We start from the raw sequence: 13,650 nt of genomic DNA on the forward strand, positions 1-13,650 counted from the left end.
GTTTAAACTATATTTCCTCCGCACACTGAGCTCTGATTGGTCAGCAGGCGCGGTGCTTTCACTGAGTTGATCTCTTATCCTGGAACCTATCCTGCTCTGGAGCAGGCTAGCCGCTCAGCATAAGTTATCTAGCCCGCCAAAAAGTTAACCAGCTTCGTAGGACCGGAAATCCCTGAAGCTAGCTTGCTAAACGAAAATCCTGATTCGTAGTATAGGCCAGTGGCGGCCGGCCCATAGGGGCGCTAGGGGCGCCGCCCCCCCTCTTCCCACATGTTTGATTGTCATTAAAAATANTTTCTTAACGCTAATGTTATAATAGTCAGATTGCTCTGAAGATGGGAGGTGATATTCTATTCATTTTCACAGTCAGTTGATTTTTGCCGGCCGTCTTTCCTGCAACGGCAGTTTTTCTGTATTTCCTTTCTCCTGTAATATGACTTGATCGCTTTAAACTCCGCACACTGAGCTCTAATTGGTCAGCAGGCGGTGCTTTCACTGAGTTGATCTCTTATCCTGGAACCATACCTGCTCCGGAGCAGGTTTGCCGTTCAGCATAAGTTACCATGGAGATCTAGCCCGGTAAGAAGAGAACCAGCGTCGTAGGACCGGAAACCCAGAGTTAACCCTGAAGTTAGCTCGCTAAGCGAAAATCTGTCTTCGTAGTACAGGGCTCAGTTTAAAACAGCTTAGTCTCATGTGACGGAGAAACAAACAAACAAAAGGAGTGCACAATATATTTTTAAAATCATCAGTCCCCCACTTAAAAGTAAAATACTCCTGGATTTAGAGACAGACCATACTGGACTGGTGTCAACCCCTACAATTTGAATGTCATTATTTTAGAAGCTTCGATCCCCTCTCCATTAATATTGATTGATTTTTGCATCAAAAGAAAACCCAAAATGTAATGGGAGGAATCAAAAATGTCACTAACCTCTTCCAGCATCTCACTTCTCATTCAGTAATAAAAAACAAAAACAAACATGTATCTAAATTCCTGCTGCTCCCAACTTAACCAGGAGTGATGCAGTATTAAATTAGAATAACATTAGAAAAGTACTTCGAGCTATTTTCCTCCAAAAAGCATGACTATAAACGTACAACACAACATGTATTTAATGCAAAATTGCAACTGTAAAGGATAAACAGGCCAGCTGAATACTCAAGGTTCTTACAGCTTAAGGCAGGTAGGTAGATTCGATGTTGTACTGCAGCAAAATTAACATTTAAAAACTGGACAACCTTGTCGTTTTGTTTGCACAACCGCTTTGCTACTGCAGTGGTCTCGCAGAAATGACAGTGTTAATAATGCCTTGTCTTAAATGAACTGTAAGTCTTACAATATTTCTGTTCGACAGTTAAAAAGGACAACATGTGTGTGTGTAGCTGACAATCGCATGGGTTACTGCAGACATAGAAACAGACATACCTCATAGGCGAAAGTCACGCTCTCCTCATCCGCTTGATCCTGCTGCGCTATGCCCTCAGACTTAAAGCCACCGTGCTCCATGTCGTCATGATCCAGGAAGTTCTCGTAGTGGTCGTCCAGCTCATCCAGTACGGCGAACTCTACCTTGTTTTCCATGTCTACCTCGGACTCATCTGATCTCCTGCCTGCTAAGTTTCCCGCTCCAGAGCTTCCCTCACCTGAGTCATGCATCTCACCATTCATGCTGTCTAAACCATCATCACTTCCTGCCTCCTGCCCTTCGCCTGTGTACAAAACCTTCCTGTCTTTGCTGTTGATGTTGCTGCTGCTTTCGGTGAAGCTCACACGGATCTTAACATCTCTGAGCAGCTTGAGGTCTGGTAGGAACCCGGAGACTGGGGGGGCGTGGCGGGCTGTTCTGGGGCACTGAGGGTTGGGAATGGCCTCGTCTGAGAGGTGGCTACAGAAAGTGATTGAGCCCTTAGCGAGGGGTTGCTGTGCCATGGCTTCCCCTTCCCCTGGGGTGTCTGTGTGTCCATCACCACCAGAGCTAACGTCCATTACCTCTGCGTCACTGGACGTTTGCAGGGGAGGTGGTGGAGGTGCCATGCCCTCATCTAGGTCAAAAAAACCAGGTGGATCCAAGGGGAGAGGGGGTAGCACATCGTCTATCTCCATTTCCACTGAATAACGAACTACAGCTTATACGCACTGATAATTTATTCTAAAATCTGACCTGTTTTAAGACACTTTCTTCCTATCTGAACCCAGAATGCAGCATGCAGAAGCACATCCCTGTATAGACCACGTACCAGAGGTGAAATTGCTAAGCTGTCTACATTGTTCTTTTCATTAATGTAGACAGCTTTCAGAATCACTGTCTCAATTATTGGAAATCACAATGCATTCAGCTTAATATGGGATCTAGGCACTGATCATCCTCCACTTGAATCTTCTGGAAGCTGCAAAAGAAGACAAGTGAGAGGAACGTTAGCTGTCAGTTAAACAATATTCAACATTTGAACATAACATATGGGTTTTTAAAAGACACGAGAGAGATATGAAATGTATATAGAATATTCTTGTAATTTTTCTTATTTACATGAAGAGAATATGTCATTTATTCAATCACTGTTGTACTCTAAAATGCCTTGGACTGATGTTGAGTCATAAAATATAAATGGGACAAGCGATACACTTTAAAAGTGATCGATTTTATACAAATATTGTTTTTTGTAAACAGCTAATTTTATTTGTGGGGAACATTTCTCATTCACAAGAATAAATGGACTGACTAACTGCTTTGGCACATGTGTGCTTAGAATAACATCAATATGGCACCACAATTACAAATAGTTAAAAATAATCAAAACCTTTTATTATTTTATAAATATTTTACTTGAAATGTTGATTGTTTTTAATCAATATTTTCTTTACATTTCTGTCTTTATTTACTCTGTATATGTACCTATGTAACCCAAATGTCAATGTTGTGTGTGTATATAATGTTTGATACATATATACAGAGGTGGAAGAAGTACTCCGATCTTGTACTTGAGTAAAAGTACAAGTACCAGAGTGTAGGAATACTCGGTTACAAGTAAAAGTCCTGGATTCAAAATGTTACTCAAGTAAAAGTACAAAAGTATTAGCAGCTTGTGGATGTTACTTCAGTTGTAGTAGAGTAACAAAAGGTATCAACTATTAAATACATGTTGTGAAGTAAAAGTACACAATTTACCTCTGAACTGTAGTGGAGTAGAAGTACACAGTAGCAATTTAAATACTCACTTGAAGTACAATTCTCTCAAAAATGGTCCTTGAGTGCAGTACTTGAGTAAATCTACATAGTTACTTTACACCACTGCATATATTCTTTCTTGAATCAAGGAAAATAAACATATGGTTTAACATTCCGGGGAATAGGAGTATCTAAGTTCGAATCACATGTAGATAAAAGGCAATACAAATGGATACAAGCCTCGTCTGTTCTGCAGCTGCACAACGGGCCCCTAGTTAACATCCATGCTAATATGCTAACAAGCAGCCACACACATATCCGTTGGTCAGCTAGCCCAAAAAACCGCTTATTAGAGAAATACTCACCAATTAAAATGAGACGGCTGTCTTCTTTTTGGGCACCTGACTACCTTTCTAAATTATTGTGTTCTCCATGCGCCGCCATACTGCCTCAACTGATGTAGCCTCGCCATCTTGAAGAAAGCCACAGCGGTAAACCAACCGATGCCCCGCCTACACGACCGGCGTTTTGGTGATTGATCGATCAGCGGGCCAATCACAACGTCCCACTATGACGACTCTGGAATGAATCGACCAATCGACGTGAACAGCATTCACGTTCCACATTTTTCGCATATGAGCAACATGTTAACCACAGAATATTCAAGAAAGTATTGATGGAAAAGGGGAAAAAAATCGCTTTACAGATAAAAATGACTGCTTTGAATAAAGTAAAGTAAAGTAAAGGTCATGTACATGTAATTTTCTAATGGGATTCTGTTGCACTATGTCCTAATACGTTTGTTTTTTGGATTGTATTGTTTTGACATAATTGCTTCATAAATAAACGTGCCATGCATTGACTATATCTTTTTAGGATGTGTTTAATTTATTCAAATAGGGGCCATGGAAACAACCCAAATGTAAAATATGTAAAGAGTCTCACCTCTCTGCACCTTACACTCCATGCAACTGCAACAACCACGAGTGCCTCTTTTTTTTAATGATTTGGAATGTATTTATTAAATAAGTATAAATAAATGCATATATAAATGTATGAATAAAAACAGGAATAAATACAGGAATAAATAATAGAATAGATACATTAGGAAATAAATAAATAAATGTGTAAATAAATAAATACTAGCATAAATAAATGCATAAATAAATAAATGAATGAATAAATAAATGAATAAAAATAAGAACTGTGAAAAGGGTAGCACTGTATTGGCCTTGTCCTTACCGTAAAGCCCCCCTAGAGGGAGGCACAGTCAGGGTATGGAAGACCACCATTTAAAAAAGTTACTCTTACAACAAAGTAGTATTTGCAGTAATCAAATTAGTAATTTTATTGCTGCATAAAAGCCCTTGAAGTATGAAATGACCGAAGCTCTGTTGTTATGGGGTTTTTGCATGTAACTGTAACCTTTGAGCAAAGCATTACATCCCCATTAGTAATCAATCCATGCTTTCAACTTACCAAACAGATCATTGGGCGGGGGGGGTTACCTTGGTTGCTGATTGGCTAATGGTTACACAAGACAAAACATCGTTATGACATCATAAAGTGGCCAAAATCTGATCAGCTATTTTCAGACAGGTTTTTATATAAATGGATCAGGACAAAAAGAGAGAGAATCTTTTTTCCTGAAACTTTCAGAGTGTCTTTACACAGAGGGGACACATGTAGAAAAGACATGAAGAAGTGGATTTTGCATAATAGGGGACCTTTAAAAATCATGAATGCCCAACTATAGGTCTTGATGCGATTTTGAATGAATTTGATCCTTTATGCACAGAACGAACAGCACAGTCGTGCTCTGTATTGATGACAAAGCATGACATTATTACAGGAATAATACAAAAAAGAAGAAGAAATAAATGTGAAAATAAATAAATACAGGAATAAATAAACATTAGAAAAAACAAATAAATTAATGAAAAAATGTAAGTTAAGAATAAACAGAACACACATCTTTAATGTATTTCTACATCTATGTTTACTAACATTAATATATGTATTAATTTCCAAACAGTGTTGTTCTGCTTGGTTGCCTTGTATTATTACATACAAGGCAACCAAGTAGAACATGTTTTCCTTTACCAGAGTCTTCTTGACTAATAGAATGAATTCTGGGGGTTGGAGCTTAGACTTTCTCACTTTCAATTTTAAGGACCACCCTACGTGAGGCTAAACTTCAAGGTCGTGATTGAGGGTAAAAGGTTGTTGGAATTGAATACCAATTCACCAGTAGAGTTTTCTTGACTATCATAATCAAAATTCCGGTGGTTTTTGAGCTTAGAATAACATGAATTCGAAAATTGTACATGGCCACTAAGGACCACCCTATTTATTTCTATGTATTTCTTAAAGTTTTTAAATATTTATTATTTTTATTGTTTAATTTTTTTTAATATAATTGATTTATTTTTTGTGGCCATTTGTTTTGTATGTCCCTCGGACGTGCGGGGGGGGGGGGGGAGGGGCGTCTTCCTAAAAGCTGCCGGCACAGCAATGAAAGTTGCCTTATGAAATGTTGACGTATCAATAATATACTACACTCACGTAAGGGTTGGCCTTAAAATTGAAAGTGGGAAAGTCTTAAGCTCCAACCCCAAATTCATTCTATTAGTCAAGAAAACTCTCCTGGTTGAAATGTTTACCTCAATCTGACAACATAGCCTACCCCTCCCTCATCGTCCCGGGCATGCCACACCAGCAGCTTGCCAACTGGGAGGCTCCACTTCAAGGTCGACGATTGAGGGAGTGTCATGTTGTTCAGATTGATGGTAAACATTCCACCAGGAGAGTTTCTTTGACTAATAGAAATGAATCTGGGTTGGAGCTTTAGACTTTCCCAACCTTTCAATTTAAGGACCACCCTAAATGAAAATAAAAGAAGTCTTTACTACAACTAAATGACCCACAATTTCTTTACATAATAACTAAAATAACAATCAAATAAAAATATAAAAAAAAAAAAAGAAATTATAAATAAATTAACAATTAATAAAAAAAGATAATTTTAATACAATCATTAAAAACGCACTGAAAGAAACTATACAATATATTTAATATGATTTTTATCTCAAATAAAAATTAAAGTGAAAAAATAAGAATTAAAAACATTTTTATATAAAACTTTTAACAGAAAAAATGTTTGCCACAATGGACAAAAAAATTTCTGTTTGCTGCTTTGAAAAAAGAACATACACAAGGTACAGGACTTTTTTTCATAATTTTGTGTCCGAATGAAAGTAAACTGTCTTTTGATTGCACTTTTATGCAAACAAAAAGGCCAAGATAAATGAACGTCTCTAATAAAAAGTTTGATTTTAAATGAAATTTAAGGGGGACCTAATTATGGCAAAAATCTTCTTTTCCATGTCTTTTCTAACATCATTCATTGTCCCTCTTCTTCATGTCTCTTCTCCATCAACATGTTGTTCCCCTCTTTCATGCTCTTCTACATCAACATGTGTCCCTCTGTCCTTCATGTTCTTCTACATCAACATGTGTCCCCCTCTTCTCATGGTCTCTCTACATCAACATGTGGTCCCTCTTCTTCAGTCTTCTTCACCATCAGAGCATGTGTCCCCCTCTTCGGTCCCATGTCTCTTCTACATCATTAACATTGTGTCCCCTCTTCTTCAGTCTCTTCTACATCAACATGTGGTCCCCTCTTTCATGTTTTCTTTTACATTTCACAGTGGTCCCCTTCTTCTCATGGGTCTCTTCTACATTCAACATGTGTCCCCTCTTCATCATGTCTCTTCTCATCAACATGTGTCCCCTCTTCTTCATTGTCTCTCTACATCAACTGTGTCCCCTCTTTCTTCCATGTCTCCTTTCACATCAACATTGTTGGTCCCCTCTGTGGTAAAGAGACTCTGAAGTTTCAGGAAAAACTATTCTCTCTCTTTTGTTCCTGATCCTTATATAAAAAACCTGTCTTGAAAATGAACTGATCAGATTTGGAACTTTATGATGCCATAAACGACATTTGTCCTTGTGTAAACATTTAGTTCTCATATCAGCAAACCATAGGTAACCCCCCCCCCCCAACCACACCTTTCCACCTGAATCTCCTCCTAGAGGCACCATTGTTTTTTTTTGTAACCAACATCTCTCAGAGGGGAGTGGCTCCTGTTTTCATCTTAAAGTAACAGACAGAGGAATCAGCACATTTGGAACACAGGGCTGAAACAGGAGGGGATAATGGGTATATGGCTGCAATGGATCTGTTGGTTTCAAGACAAAACACTTCAGAGACATGTTCGTGTATCCGAGATCATAATATTGATGTAAAAACGTATAATAGGGACCTTTAAAGCAGTGTTGTGAGGTTTTTCCATCACTGTATACTTTGGTGTCATCTAGTGGTTAGCTTACCAAGAATGCCATTGTCTTGAGTGATAAGATGATGAAAGGTTGAAAACAGAACAAACCCACAAATATCCCTCCCAGGACTGTTTGTTATCCTGGGGACCCATTAAAGGTTATTAATGTATATCTCCAAGTCTGATACCCACTGCATGCTTTAATTGGGAACATCACATATTTAGATATCCTCTCCGGGCATTATTCTGCGGTTCACTTAATGGAATCTGCTAGTTTGTTCATTTTAGGCTTGTCAAAAAGGTTCAAGTCCACATTAGGAGTTGCGCATGGTAAAAATAGCTTGAATGGCCAATCTATGATCCCTGAGTGTGGGTGTTTGAAGGAGTGGCTACATTGGAATGAAATCCAAACTGTGGATCCACCCCACCACCTAGTCACATCTTTAATTGGACCACTGACAAAAGGTAGATTCGTTCAGTGTAAGGGAAAATATCCAAACTCAAAATGAAAGTTTGTGCTTTATTACTACATAGCTTGACTTTCAGGACGGGCTCTTAATTAATTGTGAAAATCCAGCTCAGCAAGCCTATCCATAGCCAGTGTTATACTTATGTTTATTGATATTTGTGATTATGGCCTGTAAAGGGGGGCTGTGGCTAAGTCGAGATGTATTGTGCTGACCTTCGAAACGAGGGTAGCAAGTTCGAATTCCCACTTGCAGCCGGTATGTCAGTGTTGTCCCTGGGGCAAGACCACTTTCACCCCAAATGCGCCGTGTGGGATTGTCCATCAGTACTGGAATGTATGTGGGAGTCGGCTTTGGGATTAAAAGTGGTCTAACTAAATGGTAATGTCAAGGTGATTTATTGGGGGAAAGTTCTTTGGTTATTTTTGAACGTTTCTGCCTGTGGCGATGCTGCTGGAATGGCTGCTTGTTTATTTTTTTAAGTTCTTTGGCTTTGATAATGTTTATTATCTGTTACTGCCATTCTTTTTGGTTATGAAGAAATTTCTCCCGAAATAAGTAGCTCGGACTCTAAACTTGATATTCATACTTTTTTGGATTAACCTTAAGACCACATCTACAAGTTCAATTTGTATTTAAACGTGCAATTAAAATTGAGGGACGGCTACCACTACTGACATAGTACAAAAAAAAAGATAGCTATTGCATGATGATATTTGAGGCTCCAAATTTATATTACATGGATAGGCTACATGTGCTTTATAGTCTTCAAGACAATTGGCTTGTGAAATGGCGACCATTTTAATACTTCCAAACTGGGCTTAAAACAGTTAGAGATATTATCTGAATGAAATCTGGAAAATCATTGTACCATGTACTTCCAGTATAATTTTCATTTCATTAATACGTGCAGGGTAGCTGTAATTTATAAAAATCTGCCAAGGTAATATATTAGACATTGTGGGTTGGAGTAATAGTACACATTTTACCTCGAATTGTAGTAGAGTAGGAAGACAATAGGGAAAAATGACAATTTACTTCAACAGTAAAGTGTCTCAAAAATGTACCAGTATTGAGTAAATGTAATTTAGTTACTTTACACCCATTGGACCATAAGATTGGTTAAGAGGCTATTGATTCCCTTATCTCTTGCTGTACAATGCTGTCTGTGAACTGTGGATATTACATTTTTTAATACTTTTCTCAAAACAAGATGGGTTTTTAAGTAAATCAGTGGTCATATAACTGCTCATCAACTTTAAATCGTTGGCATTAAAAGGAAAATACTTCAAGTTAAAGTTCTAAAATTGTTATTGAGTTACCAGTACTTGAGTACATGTCTACTTAGTACTTTCCACCCCCTGTCCAAATGAATATAAAGCCTCCAGGTTGTTGGGAGAGTTTAGCTCGGGACTCTGGTCCTCTGTCGAGTTTGCCCATGGGAACGATGGGAAGCGGCGCGCTCCCGGGACGCTTCAGGGAATGGGAGAGGAAGCAGGAGATAACGCGTTCACCTGTTGCGTCGCATTAAAAAGGGAAAATTAGGAGGGGAAAATGAAGTTGTGTACGGGTCGCTTGGGGCGTGCATACTTTTATGACGAAACATTATCTACCTTCGTGATGGGATGCGTTGCACAGAAAGTAAGTTTGACATTGTTGAACAATAAAAGCTGGCAATACAAGCTTTTACCTCCAGCCCTGTTTGAGTGCGTGCTCAAATGACAGAGAATCAGACACGAAGTCCGTGCGTAAATCTCGATATTTAACAGCGTTGTTCTCAGGAACCTTTAAACCCAGGGGACTTCGAGAAAGTTATTTTTAAGGAGAAGTCAGGTGCCACTTAAGATTTCGGCATGCATCTGACACACAAAGAAACACTTTTATTCTACTACTTTGTACATTTAATTGTAATTCGGTCAACTGTTTTGTACTACCACGAGTACAGTGGCTAACGTGCTTTAGTTGTTGGCGATAAGCCATAACCACCACGTATTGAGGCACATTGTTAAGATGAAAATTGTAAATATTTTGTATGTTTTTGTTGGATATAACATTTTTCCGATTGTATCAGAAGATCACTCTGCCTCGAAAACAGCTTTAATTCCATGTATTACACTAGTAGGGAAGTTGGTAAGATGGTGATAGACTTTTAAATGTACGATTTCTACAATGAGTTTGGCAGCACGTTTTGTTGGGTGAAAGAAACGACATGACATTACGCGGCTTTTGTAATAGCGAAATACTGTGTAGAAGGACAAAATATTGCATGAAGAGGTTATCAAATGGTTTTGTTGTAAGCTTGGGATTGGAACTTTGTTAAGTTAACAATCCGCCTCATGTCGCCAATGCAAGTTTCTTTTTAAAGAGCATGCGGTTTGATCACATTTCTATGTGTCTTTGCTTATTTTAATAACAAAACGTTCCATGTGCGTATTTCCACAGTCAAAAACCAGTGAGGTGGTTCTAAAACGTTAGCCATTAGCCTTAGTGTTTTAATCACCTTAAATCATGAATTACTCCTTTTTGTGCAACAATTGAATTAGGTATAGTCATTTAAACTGCTTTAAATATAACGTTTGAAAGAAGATGAAGCAATTGGGAAATTCAAAACCCCCATGTATTCGTGTATTCATTCAGGTGCACCGCTTTTTATTCCATGACCAAGTTAAAGGCGTGTATTGTAATATGTTCAGGGCTTTTAAAGGGAGTTTTGAAAGGCACAGGCATGTGTGGAATGTTACTTGACTTCACAGAGTTAGAGAATGGCAGTGCAGAGTCCAAACTGCTGAAAGAGAACCACATTGAGGGCCACGTAAACCTTGTGGTTTCACCTCTCATTCAGGTGAAATCCGCCAAGCTCTGACTTGCAAGGAGTTCAAGTTTGTCTCTGATAAAAACAGGAAACCTAAACTGTCCACAAGTTGCTTCTCTGTCATGTTTTCCATTCATTCAATCAGCTGTGATCATGTTGACATTGTTTTTTGCCTCCCTGTGTGGAGTCACAGCTTCTGCCAGGTTGTGAGGGTTTTCGTGTTTAGGTTTGTGTGTGATTTAGATGTGAATTGGTCTGAGTTTAAAAAGTTTTGGATGCCATAACCTGAGTGTGGTGTCACTATAATTTGTTTTGTTTGATACCTGCTCCATAATTTCCTATTACATGCAACTTATGGTAACATGACTGTTAGGATGTACATTATCTGGAACTGAGTGTTCGATGGTTAAGAGAGGGCATTGTCGTGATGCCCTCCAATACTTGCTTTTAAAGAAGTAAAAGGGGATGTCTAATCGCTCAAAACAGAGAAACTGGTGTAGAATACATCAATACTCTTTTGTGGAATGTACGACTGTGTGTGTTGTGTGTGTGTGTGTGTGTGTGTTGTGTGTGTGTGTTGTGTGTGGTGTGTGTGTGGTGTGTGTGTGTGGTGTGTGTGTGTGTGGTGTTTGTGTTGTGTTGGTGTGTGTGTGTGTGTGTGTGTGGTGTGTGTGGTGTGTGGTGTGTGTGTGTGTGTGTGTGTGTGTGTGTGGTGGTGTGTGTGGTGGGTGTGTGTGTTGTGTGTGTGTGTGTGTGTGTGGTGTGATAACTGGTCCGTTAGTATATTTTGAAATCTTAGAAAGATAAACTAAGTTAACCTGTCTTGCAAGACACGTTTTGTTTTAGGAGTGAGGAAACCCTCTTTTTGTTTGAACCTTTTCTTCCTGTTTACTAGTAAGAGTAGGTAAAAAGCCTGTATTTTATTTTTATTTTTTGTTAGGCAAGTTTAAGGAATCTCTGTAAAAAGATGGTTTGTTTGTTATGTTGGGTTGTCTCACCTCTTTTGAGTTATTAAATCTCAAAAGGCTGATTCCTGTGCCGTTTACCATTCTTGGAAGTGGGGAAGAGTCCGGAGAGGGCATTTTATGCTGCCGCCTAGTTCCCCTAGATCTGGGCGTAACAGGAATGGGAAAAAATGAAGACTTTCTTAACAATGTCACGGATGCAATTCATATTTTACCACGCTTCTCCTGCTACATTTTGTAGTGAGGACTTGAGTTAAATCTTGTAAAACCCATTCAGTCTTTCCCTCATCATTGTTGTTTTGATGTATGTGTGAATGCCCCGAACATGTCCCCCTTCTGGGACCAGCGGGCTGGGTATCACAACACGGAGGGATTACCTTGACCAAGATCTCCTCCCGGGACACAAGTCAGCAGAGAAGCTTCCACCTGTCAAGAGTCATTCCTCTTCCGCGATGGACAATGGCGGCGCAGCAGCACCAGTTCTTGGAACTGGGCAACAAAAGCTCTTGGTATATTGAATTGTCTCCAGCTCACTTCCGTGTTCTAGGTGCTCACTATCTTGCAAATTATCTGCCTGAGGGGGCGCGGTAAATGATGTCTTTGTCTCTGCTCCCCTTTGTATTAGTGATTTTTGGAACAGCATAAACAAGTTTGGTAATTATTGTATTCCGCTCAAAGGAAAATAATGGCAGGCATCAAGTTTTAGTTCACAATTCAGCGCTGTGGATGATGGAGGTATGATTTGATTTCTTTATTGCTCAGCTCAGTATGTAATTTCAATGGATAGAGGGGACATTCTATCCCCAATTGAGTTGTAGGACCCCAGTGAATATGCTCTCTCCTTTCATGAATTATGTGACCACGGTGTGTCGACAGATAAACATTCTCAGTGTGTCAGAGTGGATTAAAGAGCCAGGGTTCAGAGACAGGCTGATGGACAAAGAGGAGTGAAAGCTCTGTGAATGTGCAGCGGGTTATTCAATAGAAAACATTTGCAATTATCAAAAGTGAGGATGTTATGTCTGCAGAGTATGGCTAGTTTTCAGGGCTATCTTTTAGAAAAGGGCCACTGAGTTTTATGGAGATTTTTGTATTTCAAAATAGAAGCCCTGGTTGGCTGCATTCGGTAAAAACATTTGTTTTACGTTCATTCTTTAGAGGTTTACATTGTAAAAGGCTGTTGGAATGTCCTGATTAATTTATTTTTAGTCTCGATCCGAGTACTAAAGGTAGGGTAGGTAAGAATGGAGAAACCAGCTCGGAGGCGCTAGAATTTGAAAGTATACATCGCCCCTACTTAAAGCCCCTCCTCCAACACCACGACGTGCCACATGAACCGAATGAGGGCACGAGATAGTTTGGTGCAGATGGAAAGGCTGACAGGCAGGTAGGCCATTCAGTACTTTAGCCGGGCCGGCTTCAGATGATTGGTCGTGCTTTTACGCCGCCCGGCTTCCACAGATACATTTTGATTATTTATTGGTCAAAGCATTTCATATATCAATGCTATCGGGATGTAAGAGCATTCCATGGAATATAACAAAGTGTTTCTGAAGTGAATTACCTACCTCACCTTTTAAAGGTAAGTTTGGATACACTTTTTGTTATATTCCATGGAATGCTTCTTAACATCCATAGCAATGAATATCTGAAGGCTTTGACCAAAATCCATACAAAATTTCACTTGGAAGCCGTGGGTACTGTAAAAAGTACGACCAATCATCTGACCGGCCCGCTAAAGTAAACTGGATGGCCTACCTGCTCTGTAAGCCTTCCATCTGTGCACAAACGTGGGGTTCTCGTGCCCCTCATTGGTCATGTGCACGTTTCGTGTGTGTTGGAGGAGGGGCTCTGTAAGGAATGGCAGTTTTCTCCGGTTGTGTATTTCAAATTCTA

At 39.4% G+C, this 13,650-nt stretch overlaps 1 protein-coding gene across 1 annotated transcript in view; it reads right to left on the reverse strand.

The window, feature by feature from the left end:
* Positions 1 to 3,647, reverse strand: part of dgcr8 (DGCR8 microprocessor complex subunit) — a 6,555-nt gene extending 2,908 nt beyond the window's left edge. The window contains exons 1-2 of the mRNA XM_010773722.1: positions 3,536 to 3,647; positions 1,430 to 2,391 (exon numbers count right to left, since the gene is read on the reverse strand). Of these exons, the coding sequence (XP_010772024.1) occupies positions 1,430 to 2,107 (678 nt within the window). The 5' untranslated portion in view covers positions 2,108 to 2,391; positions 3,536 to 3,647. The remainder of the gene's footprint in view (positions 1 to 1,429; positions 2,392 to 3,535) is intronic.
* Between the last annotated feature and the right edge of the window lie 10,003 nt (positions 3,648 to 13,650).

This window comes from Notothenia coriiceps, unplaced genomic scaffold, assembly GCF_000735185.1.
Source record: "Notothenia coriiceps isolate Sejong01 unplaced genomic scaffold, NC01 NC01_scaffold00012900, whole genome shotgun sequence".
Classification (NCBI taxonomy): Eukaryota; Metazoa; Chordata; class Actinopteri; order Perciformes; family Nototheniidae; genus Notothenia; species Notothenia coriiceps.